Source organism: Theropithecus gelada, chromosome 9 (genome assembly GCF_003255815.1).
Source record: "Theropithecus gelada isolate Dixy chromosome 9, Tgel_1.0, whole genome shotgun sequence".
Taxonomy (NCBI): domain Eukaryota; kingdom Metazoa; phylum Chordata; class Mammalia; order Primates; family Cercopithecidae; genus Theropithecus; species Theropithecus gelada.
This window is the reverse complement of record NC_037677.1, coordinates 116,081,260-116,103,178: the sequence shown is the minus strand read 5'-3', so window position 1 is coordinate 116,103,178 and position 21,919 is coordinate 116,081,260. Positions and strand designations below refer to the sequence as shown.

The 21,919-nt window shown below is 50.5% G+C and overlaps 1 protein-coding gene across 2 annotated transcripts in view; it reads left to right on the top strand.

Annotated features, from left to right (window-relative positions):
- Positions 1–21,686, top strand: part of RGS10 (regulator of G protein signaling 10) — a 42,267-nt gene extending 20,581 nt beyond the window's left edge. For both annotated transcript variants that reach the window (XM_025397850.1, XM_025397851.1), the window contains exons 4-5: positions 5,612–5,755; positions 21,295–21,686. In XM_025397850.1, the coding sequence (XP_025253635.1) occupies positions 5,612–5,755; positions 21,295–21,441 (291 nt within the window). In that variant the 3' untranslated portion in view covers positions 21,442–21,686. The remainder of the gene's footprint in view (positions 1–5,611; positions 5,756–21,294) is intronic.
- The last annotated feature ends 233 nt before the right edge of the window (positions 21,687–21,919 follow it).

The following is a 21,919-nucleotide window of genomic DNA, read 5'->3' as shown; positions in this document are numbered from 1 at the left end:
CGAGTAACTGGGATTACAGACGTGTGCCACCACGCCTGGCTAATTTTTGTATTTTTAGTAGAGACGGAGTTTCACCGTGTTGGCGAGGCTGGTCTCAAACTGCTGACCTCAGATGATCCGCCAGTCTTGGCCTTTCGAAGTGCTGGGACTACAGACGTGAGACACCGCGCCTGGCCAGTTGTTTTTAATCCTCTGTTGTGCACTTAACCTAACTGGATTTCACAGTCAAACTTATCACATCTGTTCCAGCAGGGAGACCGTGGGAGGATTTTTCTCTCTCCATCAACTAAGGCAGTTGAGGGGTCGATACAAATCCCACTCTCGCCTCTGTTGTTTTAACACCAACTTTGCGTATCCATGTCATTTACTTGCCCATCTTCTGTGTGGTTTGTCTTCTGGGATCTGGGAGTGCGGGGCCGCTTCTTCCCCACTGTCTCCGAGAGTCTAGACCCATGCCTGACACATGGTGAACGTCCTTCCTCTTTGTAGGACGAAGGCATTCCATTTCCTGGATCCAAGTCCTCTTCTCTCCTGAGTCATTCCCTCATTTTGGGAACAGCACACGAGAATGACTTCTTCCCTCCAGAATGACTCACAAGAGAAGAGCCCAAAACACAGCCGGCAATAGCTTCCAGAGAAGGGGGTCTGGCAGGTAGATATGTAAAGACCTTGTTGAGTGGAAATGTTATTTTTTCCCCTACTCTCCTACTTTACTGATAATCTGACAGAGCGTAGAATTCTGGGGTGAAACACACTTAGAAGTTTGAAGACATCGTCTCTTAGTCTTCTACTTTTGTTGAGAATCAGTAATTTATATGTAAACTGTTCTGTTTTTTTTTCTTTTTTTCCCTCTCCGGGATAGTACAGGAGCTATTTTCTTTTCTTTCCTTTTCTATTTTTCCCCTTCCCTCCCTCCCTCCCTCCCCCCCTCTCTCTTTCTCTCCCTCTCTCTTTCTTTCTTTTTTTGATGGAGTTTTGCTCTTGTTGCCCAGGCTGGAGTGCAATGGTATGATCTCAGCTCACTGCAACCTCTGTCTTCCAGATTCAAGCGATTCTCCTGCCTCAGCCTCCCAAGTAGCTGGGATTACAGGCGCCCTCCACCACACCCAGCTAATTTTGTATTTTTAATAGAGACGGGGTTTCGCCATGTTGGTCAGGCTGATCTCAAACTCCTGACCACAGGTGATCCACATGCCCTGGCCTTCCTAAGTGTTGGGATTACAGGTGTGAACTACCACGCCCAGCAATTTTCTTTTCTTTTTGAGACAGGGTCTCACTCTGTCACCCAGGTTGGAATATAGTGAGGTCATGGCTCTTTGCAGCCTGGACCTCCTGGGTTTAAGCAGTCTCACCATGTTGCTTAGGAATGAAAAGAAATTTTCATTCCTAAGCAATCCTCTCTCCGGCCAGGTGCGGTGGCTCACGCCTGTAATCCCAGCACTTTGGGAGGCTGAGGCGGGCGGATCACGAGGTCAGGAGATCGAGACCATCCTGGCTAACACGGTGAAACCCCGTTTCTACTAAAAATACAAAAAATTAGCCGGGCGTGGTGGTGGGTGCCTGTAGTCCCAGCTACTCGGGAGGCTGAGGAAGGAGAATGGCGTGAACCCGGGAGGTGGAGCTTGCAGTGAGCCGAGATCGCGCCACCGCACTCCAGCCTGGGCGACAGAGCCAGACTCCGTCTCAAAAAAAAAAAAATTAATTAATTAATTAATTTTAGAAAAAGAAATCCTCTCTCCTCAGCCTCCCAAAGTGCTGGGATTCCAGGTGTGAGCCACTCCACCTGGTCAGGTTCTTTTCATCAGTATTCTAAAACTCTTCAGTCAGGGGCTTTGGAGGCAGAGGCAGGGTTCATTCATTGTGTGAATTCTTTGTGGAGCCTTATAATCTGGAAATCTGTAGTTCCAGGAAATGGTCTTATGTTGTTATTATTATTATCATCATTTTGGTAACTTTTTTTCCTTCCATTGTCTCTGGTCTCTTTTCCAATGATGACCTTTCACTGATGCATTGAGCCCTTAATTTCATGTTTTATTCTTCCTATTTAAAAAAAATTTTTTTTTTTTTTTTTTTTTTGGCTTTTGGAGATTTTGACTTTATCTTCAGATCCTCCTATTGAGTTTTTCCTGCTTTTTTGTTTTCTCCAGACAAGGGCCCTCTAGTCTGTTCCTAGGGGGCCACAAGCCTGATGTGTTCCTAAACTAAACATATTTCTAATTAACTGTGTCAGGAGAAGTTTCCTGGCGGGTCTATATTTGGAATTTCCCTGAATCCCTTTATTGTGTTGGGCATCTCATTCTTGCCATCCTCTGTGCCTCTGTTCTGGAACCTCCCTGGGTCTGTTTCTTTAGAAAAGAAAACTCGACTCTTCTGTTGAAGGTGGGGAGGGAGCCACCTGACTGCTCAGGGTTGGTGGTGGGGGTGGAAGACCTGGAGGTCTGATGGCTTCTTTCTGCCGCCCTCATCAATTCCATTGGGCTACCCGATGCCCTTGAGCTCCTGCCATCTGGACGCGCTTCTCGTCGGCACCCCCTCCTCACCCGTGCAGGGGCTTGAGTTCATTCTTCTGAGTCTCTGCCAAGTCATCTGCTGTTCCTCCGACTGCTTCCCGTTTCCTGAGCCAGTTCTTGAAAATATTCTCGTATCATTTATTGGATATTTTCTTTGCCTCTTTCTCTTTCTGAAATTGATATTAGTAAAGTTAGTGTCTTGATCCTTTCATTTTCCTAGGAATTATCTCCCACATTCCATCTCTGGAAGAAGACGGGGTGGAGGGGAGCCGGAGGCCAGCAGATGGGATGGGAGTGGGGTTCGAGAGCTGGCGTCTGGCTGAGCATTGTCACAGCTGAGGCACTGCCAGGCCTCAAAGAAGGGCCCCAGCCTTGTGGGGTGCCTGGAAGGTGCTCACTGGGGTGCAGGTGCTTTATGGGCAGTCCCCGAGTGGATGGGCTCAGGTGGGACCCTTCTCCAGTGCCTGCCAGGATAGCCTCAGATGCTGGACACTTCGGGTCTCCCCAGGGAGAAAGGGGCTCTCTGGTCCAGGCTGTGGCCAGCCACGTGTGTCAGGGCCATGGAAGAGAAGTCAGCCACCCTTCCAGGCCACAGACACAGAATCAACTCCACCAGCTCTGTGCCTGCCCTGACAGTAGCTAGAATAGGGTTAACAAAGCTCTGGAAAAATCTACCAAAATAGCTCCAGAGACTGGTTCTTCTTTTCTGCTCCTGTTCTCGGTCTGGACACCAGGCCTTCCCGTGACTGGCTTGTGGTCGCCGTCTCAGGGTTTCCCTTTTCAGTCACACTTCCTAGCTCTGCCGAGATAAGCTGAGCCCTGCAGCCGCTTACGGTCTGAAGCTGGTCAGCCAGGGCCTGGACCCCGACACTGTTCTCACACAGGCTCGGGAGGGACAGCTGGTGGGAGAGGGCAGGGCTGAGATCCTCAAGGCTTATCTACCTGCAGTCACCAGAACCTACTTTCTTTCCCCCGGCCCCTTCTGCCCCACCTCAAAGACTCAAGCCATTCATTGCACTTTTCTATTTCAGAATCACTCAAGATATCCTGGATTCATGTGTGTATGTGTGTGCGTGTGTGCACGTGTGTGCGTGTGTGTGTGCATATAAATGTTCAAGCGGAGGGGAGGTCTAAAGTGATTTCTACCCCCAGACCTCTGCATGGAGTTTGCTCATCTGCCTGGCTGAAATTCTCCTTTCACGAAGTGGCTTTAACACAGGAAGTGGTTTTCCAAAAGCGTCGCTTCCTGACGGAATGGGGGTGGTGGGAGGGAGGCTGTGGCTTCATGGAGCTGGTGGGTCTTAGAGAGGACAGCAGGGCCAGCTCCTAAGTGCCACCCCCTTGGGTCTCGAGGATGGTCCCCAGACCTGTCCCTTAAATAGCCACACTTGTCTGGAGAGACTCCTGTGTCACTGAGTCTGGCATCAATTCATTGCTCCTATTGACAGTAAAGGCAGGGTGGACAGCATGGCTTTCGGTGTGCACCCAGCCTGGGCCATCTCCCTGCAAGTGCTGGCGAGGCTTGCTTTCTCGCAGAACAGGACATGGCCAGGCCGCGGCTTCTCAGGATCTTTTGTCCTCAGTGCCCTGAACTGAAAAGGGATCCTCTTCCTTCCTTTCATGCACCAGCTATCAAAACCTTCTGGTGGTTTCCTTAAGGGCAGAAGGTTTGCAGAGCTTGGGATTTCCCAAACCAAGCGCCACAGCACATGTGGAGCCCCAGGTGGGCTCTTGGAGAGAAAGGCAGTTTTCCAGGCGCCCCTGCACACATATGTCGTAGCTGTGTGACTGCATTTTAGAGGCATTTGTTGTCTGCCTTGCTCTGTAGGGTAAGGTCATGCTTTAGAGTCTAACGTTCAGAGAAACAGCCCCGTTTTTGCTGTTGGTGAGGTGTGAGCACAGGAAGTCTCCTTTCTCTAAGAGAAAATCGAGCCCTCAGGGGAGGTTCTGGAGAAGGCTCCTGCGCCTGCAGCCTCGCCCTGAGGCGTGCTGTCCTGAAGACACAGTTCTTACTGTGAAGTCATCTCCTTACCATCCGTGAGTGCTCCTGAGCCCGCCTCGGTTAGTTTCGAGTGGAACAGGAAACCGGTACCTATCGGGGCTCCTGCTTCCCAGCAGGACTGCACTCGGGACTTGAGGGCGGGCAGCGAGTGTTTTCTCCACTGCCTGTGCTCAGTATCTCGTTACCTAAAAGGAAATCACCCTGCCTGGGAAGGCCGCAGACCGCACAACCTGGAGGGGCCGATGTGTCTTGCAGAAGTGGAACTGAGCAGAATTCAGAGGCCTTGGAGCCAAACAGTCCTAAGGCTCCCAGAAGCTCTCAGATAAGCCACGCCACCTCTCCTGACCTCTGTGTCCTCATGGGGAGAGTGGCACTAACAGGAAAGTGCCCTTTGCTGCATGTCCAGGGGATTAAGGAAATGGGATGCCTCCCAGCAGGTGTCTGCGGCCTAGTGGGCACTGGATAACTGGTAGGGATAGGCGTGCATACTTTCACTTGATTTTTTTTTTTTTTTTTGAGATGGAGTCTCACTCTGTCGCCCAGGCTGGAGTGCAGTGGTGCAATCTCAGCTCACTGCAACCTCTGTCTCCTGGGTTCAAGCTATTCTCCTGCCTCAGCCTCCCAAGTAGCTGGGATTACAGGTATGCACCACCATGCCTGGCTAATTTTTGTGTTTTTAGTAGAGATGGGGTTTCACCATGTTAGCCAGGCTGGTCTCGAACTCCTGACCCCAGGTGATCCACCTGACTTGGCTTCCCAAAGTGCTGGGATTACAGGCGTGAGCCACTGTGCCCGGCCACAGGATGGTTGTAAATGGTACTGAGTGCTCTCTGTGGGCCAGGATTCTTTCTGTCATGGCTTCTGGATGGTTAATGCAGCAATTTTGTTCCAGGAGATGTGGCTGCGGGGTAGGGGCTTGGCAGTGCAAGTTCTCCCATATAGAAATTCTCTCTGGAGTGGCCTGAGAGCCCCCGGGCTGTGGGGGGTGCCTTTCTCTGGCCACAGCAGCTCCTGTGGGCCTGGCTGGAGGGGAGAGCAGGGCTCAGGCTGGGAAGGCTGTGTGTGCAGATAGCACACAGACCCCATCTGTCTCCTCCAGATGCAGGAAAAGGCAAAGGAGATCTACATGACCTTTCTGTCCAGCAAGGCCTCATCACAGGTCAACGTGGAGGGGCAGTCTCGGCTCAACGAGAAGATCCTGGAAGAACCGCACCCTCTGATGTTCCAGAAACTCCAGGACCAGGTAACCTGACTTCCCTGCCTGCGCCTTGATTTGAAAACCTACATTAATTCCAGGCCTGGAAGAATTTAGTGAAACACCCAATGTTAGACTCCCGGGAAACCATCTCATCCAGCCGGGCAGACCAAGGTACACTGAGGGGCCATGGTTGGGGACAGCGGGGACTGGAATCCTAAGCTCGAGATTTGCCCCACAGGAGTCTCCCCAGGCCTGTTTACTCTTGGTCTACACACAGTTTGGACTGGCAGGTTTATCTGCCTTCTCTATCCAGATTAGAGCGGGGGCTGGAGCTATTTGAGGAGCCTGTACTGAGAAAGCAACCTATAATTGCTGAAGGTAAGAATAGATGGAAAACTCCAGAAAGCAAGCAGGAGAACTCAAAGTGGCAGGAGAAACAGGCTGTTTCTGTGCAAATATCCAGACACCGCCACATACTTTTAGTGGCCCCATACTGTAAGCTATTAATAGTTCGTCATGTAGCCCGAGTCATAATGAAAAGGTTAGCATCGGGCAGCGTATTCTATGTGAATTCTGATTCACATTTGGCTATTAAAGGAGACTTGCAGTGGGCCTCCTGGAAGTGGTGACTTTGAACCAGTAGGAAGGATTTCCATGGGCGTTGATTTGCGGTGGCAAAAGGAGTGGAATGTATGGGGAAAAGGCAGTTTTTGTGACTGTAGCCATATGGGGATATCGACCCCAGCCTGGTCCTCAGAATCTTTTCAAAGCTCCCTAAGACACTCTAAAGTGCAGCCAGGGTTGAGAACCTGTACAGACCACTGTGCTCTCGGTATTCTCAATAATGACAGCACTAAGTACCATTTCGTTTTTGGTTTTGTTTTTGTTCCTTTTTTTTGGAGACAAAGTCTCGCTCTGTCGCCCAGGCTGGAGTGCAGTGGCACAATCTCCGCTCACTGCAAGCTCCGCCTCCCAGATTCATGCCATTCTCCTGCCTCAGCCTCCCGAGTAGCTGGGACTACAGGCGCCCGCCACCACACCCAGCTAATCTTTTTGTATTTTTAGTAGAGACAGGGTTTCACCGTGTTAGTCAGGATGGTCTCGATTTTCTGACCTCATGATCCGCCCACCTTGGCCTCCCAAAGTGCTGGGATTACAGGCGTGAGCCACCATGCCCGGCATTTTTTTTTTTTAGACCGAGTCTTACTCTGTCTCCCAGGATGGAGTGCAATGGCTCGACCTTGGTTCACTGCAATCTCCACCTCCCAGGTTCAGGCGATTCTCTTGCCTCAGCCTCCTGAGTAGCTGGAATTACAGGTGCCCGCCACCATGCCCGGCTAATTTTTATATTTTTAATAGAGACAGGGTTTCACCATGTTGGCCAGGCTGGTCTCGAAATCCTGACCTCAAGTGATCCACCCACCTTAGCCTCCCAAAGTACTGGGATTACCAGTGTGAGCCACTGCACCTGGACTTTCTGGGTTTTTTTTTTTTTTTTTTTTGAGATGAAGTCTCACTCTGTGGCCCAGGCTGGAGTGCAGTGACTCCATCTCAGCTCACTGCCACATCCGCCTCCTGAGTTTAAGCGATTCTCCTGCCTCAGCCTTCCTACCAGCTGGGATTATAGGCCTATACCACTACGCCCGGCTAATTTTTTGTATTTTTAGTAGGGATGAGGTTTCACCGTGTTGACTAGGCTGGTCCTGAACTCCTGGCCTCAAGTGATCCACCCGCCTCGGCCTCCCAAAGTGCTGGGATTACAGGCGTGAGCCACCACGCCTGGCCCTAACTACCATTTAGGATTGCCCATTTGAGCCTGATGCCACACTTGGTGTGTACTGTCTCATTTTATCTCCAGTGAGTATTATTATTCTCATTTTGCTGATGAGAAAAGCAAGGTTCAGGGAGATTAAGTGGTTTGTTACCATTAAGTCATGCAGGGAGCAGAAAGTGCTGGAAGCCAGATTCCTTCTAGTCCATCTGCCTTCAAAGACCATGCTCCCCTGTGACCCCCGTGGTCTGTGTTGCTCTGCCAGGCTCCTGGGCAGCCTCTTGATGTCTCTCAAAGCTCGGAGAGGCCCCTGGAGCGGAGGGATTGGAAAGGCTTTGTGAATGCAGATCATCTGACTTCCCAGGACTGCGGGAGCCAAGGTAGGATGAGGAATGGGAGAGTTCTGACTCCATGTGGTAGCACTGCAGGCTCTGAGATCCGGCTCGCCTGCCCAACAGCTCAGAATGGAGCTGGACCTTATGACTAGGCATGCCCCTTCGACTCATTCAGCGGGAGGCTTAGCCAGCACAGAAAGGAAGAAACACAGGGGACAGAGGCTGATTGTTGTTTTTTTTTCTTTTTTTAATGACAAAGAATTTTATTTATTTATTTATTTATTTATTTATTTATTTATTTTTGAGACAAGATGTCCCTCTGTTGCCCAGGTTGGAGCACAGTGGCATGAACACGGCTCACTGCAACCTTGGCCTCCCAGGCTCAAGTGATCCTCCCACCTCAGCCTCCCAAGTAGCTGGGACCACAGGTGTGCGCCACCATTCCCAGCTAATTTTTGTATTTTTTTTGTAGAGATGAGCTCTCGTTATATTGCCCAGGCTGTTCTTGAACTCCTGAGCTCAGGCAATTCTCCAGCCTCGGCCTCCCAAAGTGTTGGGATCACGGGCAAGAGCCACCACGCCCAGCCTCAGAAAAATTTTAAAAAATAATTTATTATCCAACTGTAAGCATCACGCATGCTCAAGAAAAAAAACTTGGAAAACAAAAATATAAAGAAGAAATCATTTCTTTATTGCATGATTGCACACTTGGAGATAACCACCAAATAGCACTTGATCTGTAGATTTTCCATCTTTTTTCTATAAATAAATGTATGCACATGCCCCTAACAGATGTGGCCTAATAAATGTAATAATAATGTATGTGTTTATGCACACCAAACAGATGTGCAGTCCAAACTGTTGAATGTAAAGCAAGTACTGTTATACTCTGGTGTTCAAAACCTTTTCTTGGAAGGCTGGGCTCAGTCGCTCATGCCTGTAATCCCAGCACTTTGGGAGGCCAAGGCGGGTGGATCACCTACAGTCAGGAGTTCCAGACCAGCCTGGACAACATGGTGAAACCCCCTCTCTGCTAAAAATACAAAAATTAGCCAGGCGTGGTGTTGGGCGCCTGTAATCCCATCTACTCGGGAGGCTGAGGCAGGAGAATTGCTTGAGCCTGGGAGGCTGAGGCTGCACTGAGCCGAGATAGTGCCACTGCACTCCAGCCTGGGCAACAGAGTGAGACTCCATCTCAAAAAAAAAAAAAAAGCAAAAGAGTGTTTTAATTGGATAGAGAGAAAGAGCCACGACCTTGCCTCCTAAGGCATAACTGGGTGAAAACAAGGTATTTGGAATCAGAGCCGATTTCACAGTGAGTCTCCAGGTGAAGGGCCCCTGGGTTCCATTTTGCTTTGAAAACTCTCTCTCCGGGTCCTTGCTGTAACTGTCAAAATGCGTGCTCAGCACTAGCCCCGGTTTGTTTCTTGCAAAGGCTCCCTTGAGAGCTCTGTTTTCCTAAGTGAAGGAGATTGAAGCTGAGGGGAACATGTTTGGAGCCACAGGATTTCACGGAACTTTCAAAAGCCTCTCCCGTGGCTTTGGCTTTGCTGAGCGCTGCTAGGCTTCATGGTGGAGCCTCAGAGCAGCCGCTTTCCGTGTGTTCAGCACCACCGCCCTGCCCCGGGACTTAGCTCCTCATCACCACGTGCATGTCGGGCGCCGCTGCTCTCTGAGCTTCTAGGAGGGCAGCTCTGACTTTGTAGGGCACAGCTGGAACCTAGAAGGACGGGAAAATCTTCCCTGAGCCCCAGGCTGGATGAGCCCACTCCCATGCACCCTGTTTAAAGGAGAGCTTCAAGAGTTTTCAGTCAGGTCCTGTTTATTCTTGCTTTGCACACAGTTCTAACAGGTTTTTCGGTTCATAGCAGATTTGAAGTTGTGGTAGAGACTATGGAGTGATGAGCAGCAAGAGGTGACCACTGACAGCTAGGGAGGACACAGAAATGACACTGAGCACAAGCACGGCATCGAGGCCTGAGCCCCTGGGCGTGGGGACCTCCAATGCCACACGCCACACCATGGGCATCCCTGCACTTTTGGACAGTGACATGATAAGTGAGCCTGGTGACCCCAAACCATCCAGTAGAAGTTAAATTGAGGTTAGCGTATTATGTGAAGAATGCATTATTCATTTTAATGAGCACTTCATCACAAACATTTTTTTTTGGAGACATAGTCTCGTTCTGTCACCCAGGCTGGAGTACAGTGGTGCCATCTCTGCTCACTGCAGCCTCTGCCTCCCGGGTTCAAGTGATTCTCCTGCCTCAGCCTCCTTGTTAGCTAGGATTACAGGCGTGTGCCACCAGGCTAGGCTAATTTTTGTATTTTTAGTAGAGATGGCATCTCACCATGTTGGCCAGGTTGGTCTCAAACTCCTGGCCTCAAGTGATCCACCCGCCTCGGCCTCCCAAACTACTGAGATTACAGGTGTGAGCTACTGTGTCCAGCCAGAGGCATCTTAAGAGAAGCTTGAGGGGCTTAAAACTGCTACCTGGGAAATTCATGTAAGCGGCAAGATGGTTCTCTGATTTAATTCAGTTCTGCAAGCTTGGTGTGCCCAGCCCTTTGGTGGCAAAGCCAGGAGAGGCACAAGGTGGTACTGTGGGTATTTCCTTAGTACGTTAGCCTAGAGTCAGAGGCTGCTGTTGGACGAATTTAGGTTGGAGGAAGCAGGAAGGAAGGGGGCTACCTTACAAAAAAATTCTTCAGGGAATTGCAGTTCCTTATAGTGTCTCTTCTTCTTTAAAAACGTATATTCCGGCCGGGCACGGTGGCTCCTGCCTGTAATCCCAGCACTTTGGGAGACCGAGTTGGGCAGATCATGAGGTCAGGAGATCCAGACCATCCTGGCTAACACAGTGAAACCCCGTCTCTACTAAAAATACAAAAAATTAGCCGGAGTGGTGGCGGGCACCTGTAGTCCCAGCTGCTCGGGAGGCTGAGGCAGGAGAATGGCGTGAACCCGGGAGGCGGAGCTTGCAGTGAACCAAGATCGCGCCACTGCACTCCAGCCTGGGCGACAGAGTGAGACTCCATCTCAAAAAAACAAAAACAAAAACATCTGTTCCTGGGAGATTTGATTCTGTCCTGGTTGGTCTGCTGGTTTGTGGATTTGTTGTTTTATTTATTCCTTTATGCTACAATTATGAATTGAGGCCCTACTCTGTACCAGGGACTGTGCTAGGAACAGGGAAATCAGCATCCGCCCCACCAAGGAGGGCAGAGAAAGATCAATGCTAAGAAGGAAATGCAGCAGGGGATGGGCTGAGAGGGACTGGGAGGGGCCTGCTAGGGTCGGTGCTCAAGGAGGGCTCCCTGGAGAGGCGACTGGGACCTGAATGGCAAGCGGGATCTGGATGAGAGGACCTGGGAGCCAGGACCTTCCAAGGAGAGGCAAGCGCAAAGGCCCCCAGGCAGGGGCAGCAGGTGTGTTGGGGGTCAGCGTTGTCATCGGAATGCAGCAAATGAGGGGGTGGTGGAAGCTCAGTTGGGAGGGACTGGCTGGGTCAGGCCCCAAGGCTGTGGCAGACAGTTTAATTGCAGGGATGTGAACAGTGGCTGTTTATAGAATGTGCTGGTTGGGCTGGTAAGTCTTGGACCTCTTAGAGCCTGAGCACCTTGGCTCAGGTCCCTAGCTCAGGGCTGTGCCTGTCACACCAGCTGGGCAAGAGAAGGTGGATGGCTCAGTGCAGAGACAGCTCTGTTACTAGAAAGTCAGCTGTGAAACCCTGACCTCCTGACCTTGGCTCACCATTTGTATGGTGGGTGGGAGTGGCCTGACCTCTGCCCCTCCCCACTTTCCCCTTCCCTCTCTCCCCCTGTCCAATAGTCCCTGGATATGGAGCTCCCAGATTCATCACCATTATGACAGTGCACGAGCTTGGCCCTGAGCACCAGAGGCAGAAGTGGGGGCTTCTAGCCCAGCCTTGCCTCTGTCTGACCCCAGGAGGGTTCTGTTTCTTACTGTGGCTTCCGAGTCCTCATCTGTAACATGGGGCTTTGGGCAAATCCTCTGCTACCTCTCTGAGCTGTGCTGCAAAGCAGCGTATGAGCGTTCAATGCCCTGGTGTTAAAAAGTCACTCTCTGATAACCACAATCTTACTTCCTTAGATCTGACTCCCCCTGCTGCCCCTACCCCCAACTTCTTTGACTTTATTTATTTATTTTTTTGAGTCAGGGTTTCACTCTGTCACCCAGGCTAGAGTACAGTGGTGTGATCTTGGCTCACTGCAGCCTTGACCTCCTGGGCTCAAGCAATCCTCCCACCTCAGCCTCCCAAGTAGCTGATACTGCAGGCGAGTGTCACCAGGCTCGGCTATTTTTTTATTTTTATTTTTTGTAAAGATGGGGTCTCACTATGTTGCCCAGGCTGGTCTCAAACTCCTGGCCTCAAGCAATCCTCCCGTCTTGGCCTCCCAAAGTGTTGGGATTGGAGGCATAAGCCACTGTGCCCAGCCTTCTTTCACTTTAGAATGTAGTTACTGTGAGATTGCGGGCAAGACTTGCTCCCTCTCTGTGCCTGGCTTTTCTCATTTGTGAAGCGGGGGTATTCATGAACTGACCTCAAGTGATGTGCCCACCTCAGCCTCCCAAAGTGCTGGGGTTACAGGCATGAACCTCTGTGCCCTGCCTATTTTAATTTTTTTTTATGCTGGGGCTCCCCCTGTCATCTAGGCTGGAATACAGTGGCACCATCATGGCTCACTGTAGCCTTGACCTCCCAGGCTCAAGCCATCCTCTAACCTCAGACTGCCAAGTAGCTGGGACTATAGGCGTGTGCCACCACACTTGGCTAATTTTTAAAATATACTTTTCTAGGGGTGGGGTCTTACTATGTTGCCCAGGCCGGTCTTGAACTCCTGGGCTCAAGCAATCCTCCAGCCTTGGCCTCCTAAAGTGCTGCTGTGATTACAGGCGTGAATCACAGTGTCTGGCCCAAAATTATCTTAAATTGTTAAATTAGTACATGCTCATTGTTAAGATAAAAAAAATTCATGTATCCAGGAGGGTATGAAGTGAAAAGTTAGGATCCCCCAGTGCTGCCCCTCCCCCTCTCTCCCCAGCGGGAAATCGATGACATCATTGGTCCTTTCAGGCTCTACTCAAACATTGAAGAATGGAACACATTGAAGTCTGCTCAGTGAATTACAGTTGTTCCATATGAAAGATTTAAAACAAAATTCTCCTCTGGCACATTTCTTAGCCCCAGTTTATACATCTTTCTTGCTCAGAAGCCTTTGGTTTAAGTTCTATAGCACAGCATGGTCTGGAACAGCCATGAGCTTGATGAAGATAGAAAGGTCCAGATCATTGCACATGGCAGCTTCGTGGTTTTCTCAGTCCATGGAAGAGAAGGGCATGGGTTTGGGGGAGTGGGGTGTTCATTCTTCTTCCGTGAATATCACGGGTCTCCATGCCTACACTTAAAAGCAGATTTTGGGCCGGGTGCAGTGGCTCACGCCTATAATCCCAGCACTTTGGGAGGCCGAGGCAGGTGGATCAGCTGAGGTCAGGAGTTCGAGACTAGCCTGGCCAATATGGTGAAACCTCGTCTCTATGAATAATACAAAAAAATTAGCTGGGCGTGGTGGCGCACACCTGTAATCTCAGCTACTCAGGAGGCTGAGGCAGGAGAATCGCTTGAACCCAGGAGGCGGAGGTTGCAGTGAGCTGAGACCATGCCATTGCACTCCAGCCTGGGTGACAAGAGTGAAACTCCATCTCAAAATAAATAAATAAATAAGCAGATTTTGCGTCTATTAGGATGCCTTCCCCGGGCTTTGGGTCTGGTGCTAAACTCTAGCCTGGAAAAGCAGAGATGAGGTGGCCTTCTCCACTCAAAAAGAAGTCCTTAACCTTTGGTGCTTACAAAAAAAATGGAAAACCAGCACTTTGGGAGGCTGAGGTGGGTGGATCACCTGAGGTCAGGAGTTTGAGACCAGCCTGGCCAATGTGGTGAAACCCCGTCTCCACTAAAAATACAAAAATTAGCTGCGCACGGTTGCATGTGCCTATAATCCCAGCTACTTGGGAAGGTGGGGCAGGAGAATCGATTGTACCTAGAAGGCAGAGGTTGCAGTGAGCTGAGATCACGCCACTCCACTCCAGCCTGGGCGACAGAGTGAAACTCTGTCTCAAAAAAAAAAAAAAAAAAAAAGGAAAAGGCTTGGGTGAGATGCCAGTGCTCCCAGCCACATCCTTGACAGAGAAAGGAGCTATGAATGGGGTCCCTTTTTAGCAATGCAGTTTCTTTTGAGTTTCCGCAGAAAGTAAGAGGTGAGAAATGCTTCCTTTTTCAACATAAGTAAGAGGGGTGGACCAGCTATTGAGGGCCTGGGAGGGTGAGAGGGGCTGTCCGGCCTGTGGCGGACATTTGGGGGCCCATTCTCTACCCAGCTCTATTATTTCTCCACATGGGACCTGGGCCTGAGTGCCCCTGCATGACCCTGGTCCCCTCTCCTGGGTGGTGGCAGAGGCTGTGGTGGTGGCCAGAGCAAGGGACTTAGGATGTGTCAGTCTTATGGGTGCCAGGTGACATATGCTCCAAAAGATCAAACGCAGGGCAGAAATGAGTATTTTCCAGCATGCTCCGCCAGAAAAGGCAGGTGTGGTTTTTTATTCAAACGGAAGGGAGGTTGGCTGTCTGCATACACCATAGCCATCTGCCTCGCAAGGGTCACGGCGGGAAGGGCAGTATTCGAGATACTTTGAGATGTTTCTTGCAACTTTAAAATGGTATTTGGTGCTGGGCACGGTGGCTCACGCTTGTAATCCCAGCACTTTGGGTGGCTGAGGTGGGAGGATGATGAGGTCAGGAGATTGAGACCATCCTGGCCAACGTGGTGAAACCCCATCTCTACTAAAAATACAAAAATTAACTGGGTGTGGTGGCACATGCTTGTAATCCCAGCTACCTGGGGGGCTGAGGCAGGAGGGTTGTTTGAATCAGGGAGTCGGAAGTTGCAGTAAGCCGAGGTCACGCCACTGCACTCCAGCCTGGCGACAGAGTAAGACTCCGTCTCAGAAAAAAAAAAAAAAAAAAGGTATTTGGGGGAAGAGGAGGGGAGAGTGGCACTCAGCGGGGCATTCAACTCCCCTTCTGATGGCAAAAGGCAATATTAAAATGCCTTCACCCCCAGCAGAAAGTGAGTCGTGTCATTTGGGCCTGGAATTTGAGTCGTATGGACTGCAGAAAAAACAATCCGAACAATGGGCTCCACACGTGTGACGGCACTGAACCCGTGAGCTTGGGAGGGGATTTCATCCAAGCAAGGTCTCTCTGATCGTGTTGTGTCCAGACTCCTTCTGGATTTCCAGTCCCACCCCTGGCACACTGTCATCTCTGGCTGGTCTGTCTATGAAGCTGGAGCACCATGCAAGACAATGGAACCTTCTGTGTGGCCCGTCCTGGCGCTCTGGGGCAAGGGCTGACTTGAGCTGCTTCGTCTGCTCATCTGCTCTCTGCCAGCTGCCCTCAGACCTCCTCCTGGGTGCAGCAAGTTCCCACTTGAAAGGGAGGTGGTCTTTACTTGAGGGGGTGGGTACATGCCTGTTTGCGCCTTGCCCCAACAGCCTTGTCAATGCCCAGCCACTTCTGAGGGCTGGAGGGACAGGAGCTTCCTTTTTTCTCCCTTTGTGTCTCCTCGCATGGGTACACAAGCCCGTCTGTAGTCCATGTACGTGGAGAGAGGACGCCTTCTAGAGCCGCAATTCAGAGACGGCAGTGCTTCCACCTTTCTTCAGCCATTTTCCTGTAAAAACGAAACCAAGTTCTTAAAGCAAATATGATATCCCACTAACTAAACTTGCATTGCCTTAAGGAATGATGTTTTCTTCTCGTGCCTGAAATAACATGGCGGAGGGTTTTGAAGAGAAGAGAGGATGCGTGTTTTGTTTAGGTCTTCTGTACTTGTCTTCTGAGAAGTGTTAAAATATTTATTAGGCTTGAAATGCAATGAATGGAGACAGACGCAACATTCCCAGAGGGGCCTCCAAGGCTGGTTGAGCTCCTCGTTTTTACACAGCTGAGTGTGCGTCAGGGCGACGTCCTTTCCTGGAGCGGCACGTTTTGAACAGTCTGAAGTTGGAGCACTGCGTGGATATTTTTCTTTCCGGAAGGCAAATCCTGCTTGGTCATGGCCACGTCTGGGATCTGGAGAGGAGGTGGTTTGGCGATATAAAGACCTGGTATTGCGGGACGGTTGTACAGAGCTGCACATCTGCAGGAAGCCTCCCTCCTCGTTTTTGTCTGAATCTCACTTCCAGCGGCCTGTAGGATTGGATCCCAAGGCAACGATGCTAAACAGTTTACAGTCCAGGCGTGCAGCTCGCAGATGTGGGGCTGCCAAAACCCCAAACCTTGCTAAGCCGCAGCTGTCTTGGCCAATAAAAGAAAAAAAAAAGATACAGAATGCAGCTCAGCTGCCAACTTGAGTTTTCCGCTTCACCAGCAGCCGCTCGTTGGACGGATGGCTGCCTCAGCTCTGCTGCCGTGTCTTCCAGTCACCTGCAGCCTCCCGCTTAGCCCAGATGGCTCCATTTTCTTCTTTCTCTTCCTTATGGACACTTAAGGAGTCTGACCATGTTGTTCAGGTGCCCATCACAGTCCAGCCCTGGTGAGGTCATTTCTCCCCCTCAGGGAGCCCTGCTTGTTGGAACTGTCTGGGACCCCTAGGCCCATCTCATTTTCTGTGTTTGAGCAGGGGTGAGGTAAAATCAAAAAGAGGACTCGATGAGCCTCCTTGGGCTGTCGTAAGCAATGACCCCAGGCCAAGTGGCTTCAAACAGCAGAAACGCATTCGCTCAGCAGAAACATTGAAAATCTGACATGACGGTGTTGGCAGGGCCCTGTTCTCCAAAAGGCTCTGGTGGGCGGTGGCGGGGGGGTGTTGGGGGTACTTCCTTGCCCCTTCAGCTTCCAGACTGCTGGTGGCTGCCGGCACTCCTTAGCGCTGCTTGGCGCATGGCTGCATCACCGATGTCTGCCTCTGCCTTCACATGCCTTCTTCCCTTGGTGTGTCTCTCTGTGTCCCCTCCTCCTCTGATGAGGACACCCAGTCCTTGGATTTAGGGCCTACCCTAAATGCAGTGTGATTTCATTTTGAGACCCTTTTCCAACCCTCTTTTCAAATGAGGTCAATTCTGAGATTCCAGGTGAACGTAAGTTTAGGGGAGCACCACTTACCCCACTACTGACCTTTAGGGACATTTGTTTCTCACTTAGACACATGGATACACTCTTAAAGAATGTATTTGGAGCCAGGTGCGGTGGCTCACGCCTGTAATCCCAGCACTTTGGGAGGCCTAGGAGGGTGGATCACCTGAGGTCAGGAGTTTGAGACCAGCCTGGTCAACATGGTGAAACCCTGTCTCTACTTAGCTGGGTATGGTGGCGCACGCCTGTAATCACAGCTACTCAGGAGGCAGAAGTGGGAGACTCGCTTGAACCCGGGAGGCGGAGGTTGCAGTGAGCCGAGATCGCGCCACCACACTCCAGCCTGGGTGACAGAGTGGGACTCCATCTCAAAAAAACAAACAGCAACAACAAAAAAGAACGTATTTGGGATCATTGTTTTTAGACAGGGTGTGTTTTAAAAATTTAGCATCAGTCATTTAACATTCACGGGCAGTTTTCCATGTTGCTCTCTTTGCAGCCCTCGTTTTTATTGTCCTGCCATGCAAGTGGCAGATGGCCTCATGGTTGGGAGTAGGGGCTCCAGAGCCTGCCCGGGCTGGCCTCCCGCCCGTCTCTTTTGCTCATTGTTATGAGCTGACCTGTGCTCCCCTCCCTAATTCATATGTTGAAGTCCTAATCCCCAGAATGTGACTTTATTTGGAGATAGACCTTTAAAGGGGTAATTAACATTAAACGAGGACATTGAGGTGGGCCCTAATCCAGTCTGACTGGTGTCCTTGTAAGAAAAGGAGGGAAGGATACACCTGCACCCGGGAGACCCCGTGAAGACGCAGGGAGAAGGTGTGGTCTGCAAGCCAAGGAGAGCGGCCTCAGGAGAAACCAACCCTGACGGCATCTTGACCTCGGACTTCTAGCCTCCAGAACTGTGAGGAACCCCTAAGCCCCTCGTTTCCTCCTCTGTCAAATCAGGGTCTTCAGAGCGCTGGAGGGAGGACTGAAGGAAAGAATGCCCACACGCTGCCCAGCGCGGGGCTGGAGGACACAGCGGCCGGGTGCTAGCTGGGTTCAGTTCCCCAGCCTCTGCTGCTGCGCAGCGAACGGTTTCTGTTCAGTCAGTGGTAAACATTTACTGGACCCCAGTTACAGCTCTTTTCCTTATGACAGATGAGGCTCTGGCCAGTACCTGGGCACACTATCTCTGGCCGCTTTCTTGGAAGAAAGTTGTAGGTGCATTTTTCTTTCTTTTTTTTTTTTTTTTTTGAGACAACGTCTGACTCTATCACCCAGGATGGAGTACAGTGGCGTGATCCTAGCTCAATGCAGCCTCAACCTCCCCAGGCTTAGGTGATCATCCCACCTCAGCCTCTTTAGTAGCTGGGACTGCAGGTGGGTGCCACCAAGCCCTGCTAATTTTTATAGTTTTAGTAGAGACAGGATTTAGCTATCCCCCCCCCCACCCTCCCAGAGCACTGGGGTTTCAGGCATGAGCCACCGCGCCCGGCCTTGGTTGCATTCTCCATCCTCTAAGTCACCTTTGCTGAGCCCTGTCCCAGGAGCACCCTGTTACTGCGTGCTCCTGAGCCAGGCCCAGGGGGTCCTTGGCCGGTGGCAGTCAGAAGTCTGCCTGCGCACCCCATGTAGAGCAATCGGGCTTCCCACAGCCCAGGCACATGAAGGCTTTGGGGGTGACATCCTCTCTTTCTCCAGGCTGTCTGGGTCCAGCGGTCACAGCTGCCTCCCAGTCACTGCAGCAGCGTGGGAGATGGGCGAGGGCTCTCAGAGGACGAAACCTCTGCCTGAGGGACTTCTGTACTTGTAGGGCATTTCACACCTGCCCCAGTAGGGAGTGGCCCTTATGCTCTTAATAAATAGTTTGCAGCCCCCTCCCCTCAAGCTTGCTGGCAGCCTCCGGATCTCAGGGTCGAGTCCTGCCAGCCCGGGGCAGTCCCTGAGCTTCCTCCCAGCTGAAGCAGCCTCCTCCCCTCCCCCTCCTCCTCTGCCCTGGGTGCCCCCAACGCCAGCCTTTTTTCTTCTCTACTTTGAAGTCTGAGCCTCAGAGCCACTACAGGCAAACAGGATGTTCTTCTCCCACGCGCAAAGACTTCACACGAGACGCCTGGGTCGCACCGCATCCTGCTCAGAGTGGCGGGTCCCGTCTGCGTGGACCTGGGGTGGGAGTGGGCACAGGACTGAGGCTGGGTGCCAGCCGGGACCCTGGTGCCACTGGTTTCTTTAGTCACATTTGAGCGTTCATTGCAAACTTTGAACTAGGTAAGCCTCGAAAAGTTTCCCTTGGGGGCTCTTGTGCTCGGAAGGGCTGAATAAGGCAGATGGTGGCGCTTGCTTAGCACCTTGGTGGGACACCCTGAAGGAGTAATGGTGTTTCTCATCCCCCACCTCACCCCCGGCTATGATTTTTGTATTTTCTGGGATTAAATTTTTTTTTTTTTTTTTCTGTAAACCTCAGAAAATTACAGTCACACCTGGAATTCCAGGATGGCTACAAGATAGATGATTGCTCTAGCGTGGCATGGGACAGGGCCTTAAGGAGGCAGGGCCTTGCTGAGCAGCTGGAGGACTCGGGCAAGACTAGAAGGGCACCAGGGGATGGGCAGGCGCTAGTTTAACAGTTTAAAGAAAACCTGAAGTCCCAGGTCTTTCTCTGGGTTGTGGACTCTGTTTTTAGTACAGTGACTCAGGCGGTTCTGCTGTGGTTGAAGCCATCTTGGGAAGAGGAAGGTGTAAAATTTGAGGGTTCCAGTTCCCTCCTGAAGCACCTCCTATCTGCCAAGCAGATGTTCTGAGTCCTTTGAGTCCCTCAGATGTTTATTTATTTTTTATTTTATTTTATTTATTTATTTTTTTGAGACAGAGTCTCGCTGTGTTGCCCAGGCTGGAGTGCAGTGGTGTGATCTCAGCTCACTGCAGCCTCTGCCTCCCAGGTTCAAGTGATTCTTCTGCCTCAGCCTCCCAAGTAGCTGGGGTTACAGGCATGTACCACCACGCTCGGCTAATTTTTGTATTTTTAGTAGAGACGGGGGTTTCACCATGTTGGCCAGGCTGGTCTTGAACTCCTGACCTCAAGTGATCCACCTGCCTCTACCTCCCAAAGTGCTGAGATTACAGGTGTGAGCCACCGTGCCCGGCCCCCTCAGATGTTTCATTTATAAAATAGTGTATGTGTGTTGGGAGAGGGCAGCCTTAAAATATGTCAGGGTTTTACCATCCACTTGACAACCCCGTCTGGCAGTCAGCGACATTCTAGACATCTCTGGAACTTTCCACTTGGTTGTTCCGTGTACCAGGGTGAACTGTGTGGATTTTTAGTTGCAGAGCATACTGAAAGTTAAGTGGAAAGGTCTGAGGGGGGGGGGAGAGAGAGAGAGAGAGAGAGAGAGAGAGAAAGATGAGGGGTGGGAAAGAGATCATACTTCTCAACAGCTGGAAAAGGGACAAGGGAGGTCCTTTCCTGGGACAAGGGAGGAGGGCAGATGGCACAGGATTGGGGGAAGATGAATGCTGGTCACAAGGACCATGGCCCAGAAGAGGTTCAGTGGCAGCCAAAGGAAGCTACTGTGCCTGTGGACAGCCTTCTGAGTGTCTGCTGTACCGGCAGGGGCAGCCCTCTAATCTGGGGCACTTCAGCTCTGTCGGGTGTCTTCTTCGCTCACCTGACATACCTTAGAGTTGTTTCATTCTGGGGATGTGCTCCCCAGCCTGTCTGATGGCACAGATGTTGGCCTGCTGCAGCTGGCTGCTCTGTTCTTTATTTGGGGCCTGTTCCCTTGCTAAGATCATAGTTTGACTGTCCTGCCCTGCAGTGAGCATGCCTCATTTTGACTCTTGGCACAATAATAGGTTTGTTTGAGATCTCGGATGCCAGACTTACTGGGAGTCTTAACAATACTGGCATCATATGATATATCAGTGATCTTTTTAACACCACTGCCTCTGCAGAAATGGTTTCTATCCGGCTGCCTCAAGCTCTTGGAGAAATACATCCTTGTGTTATCTAGGCAAATAAAGGGGAGAGTCTTGAAGGACTTCTTGATACAAGGGTCTGAATTAGTGCTGTGTGAATCTATATTTCCGTGGAAAATAAAGGCATATTTGTTCATGTGACTGTCTATATATTCCATTGAGATTATTGCATAATGACCAAAAATCTCCAGGAAATCTGCCTTGTCTAGCAGATGGCTTATTTGAGCTTTCTTAGTGTGTTCTTTGCACGTATTAGTATTCTTTGGCACATGGTAGGTATCCAATACTTATCTGATGAGATTATTTATGGCCTGGATTAGCCTCAGCCTTCAGACTCTTTTTTCTTTTCCTCCTTAGATCTTTAATCTCATGAAGTACGACAGCTACAGCCGCTTCTTAAAGTCTGACTTGTTTTTAAAACACAAGCGAACCGAGGAAGAGGAAGAAGATTCGCCTGATGCTCAAACTGCAGCTAAAAGAGCTTCCAGAATTTATAACACATGAGCCCCCAAAGAGCCAGGACTGGCAGCTTTAAGAAGCAAAGGAACTTCCTCTCAGGACCGTGCAGGGTTTATCATTGCTTTGTTATTTGTAAGGACTGAAATGTACAAAACCCTTCCATGGGATATGTGTGTTTTATTAACTGCTTCACCAGTAAATTTTGCATGATGGCTAAGCTAACATAAAAAAAATAATAATAATAACTTGGAAGTTTTAGTTCACAAAACAGAGATTCCTTCAACACTGGACACGTCGAGCATTTTGTAGCTTAATTAAGCCTCATATAAGGCCGCAGGGTGAAACACATCACTACCTTTTACCTTGTAAGTGTTTGCTCTACCTCTCTGGTGAGTGGATGCAGGTCCACAGGTCACTTAGTAAATTAACTCAAGCATGAGTTGATCCGGCAAACCCAGGCTACTGGGGGTATTGTCTGCCAGTCGCCTTTTGGGTTAAATATTTCTCGAGAGCACGTTCAGTG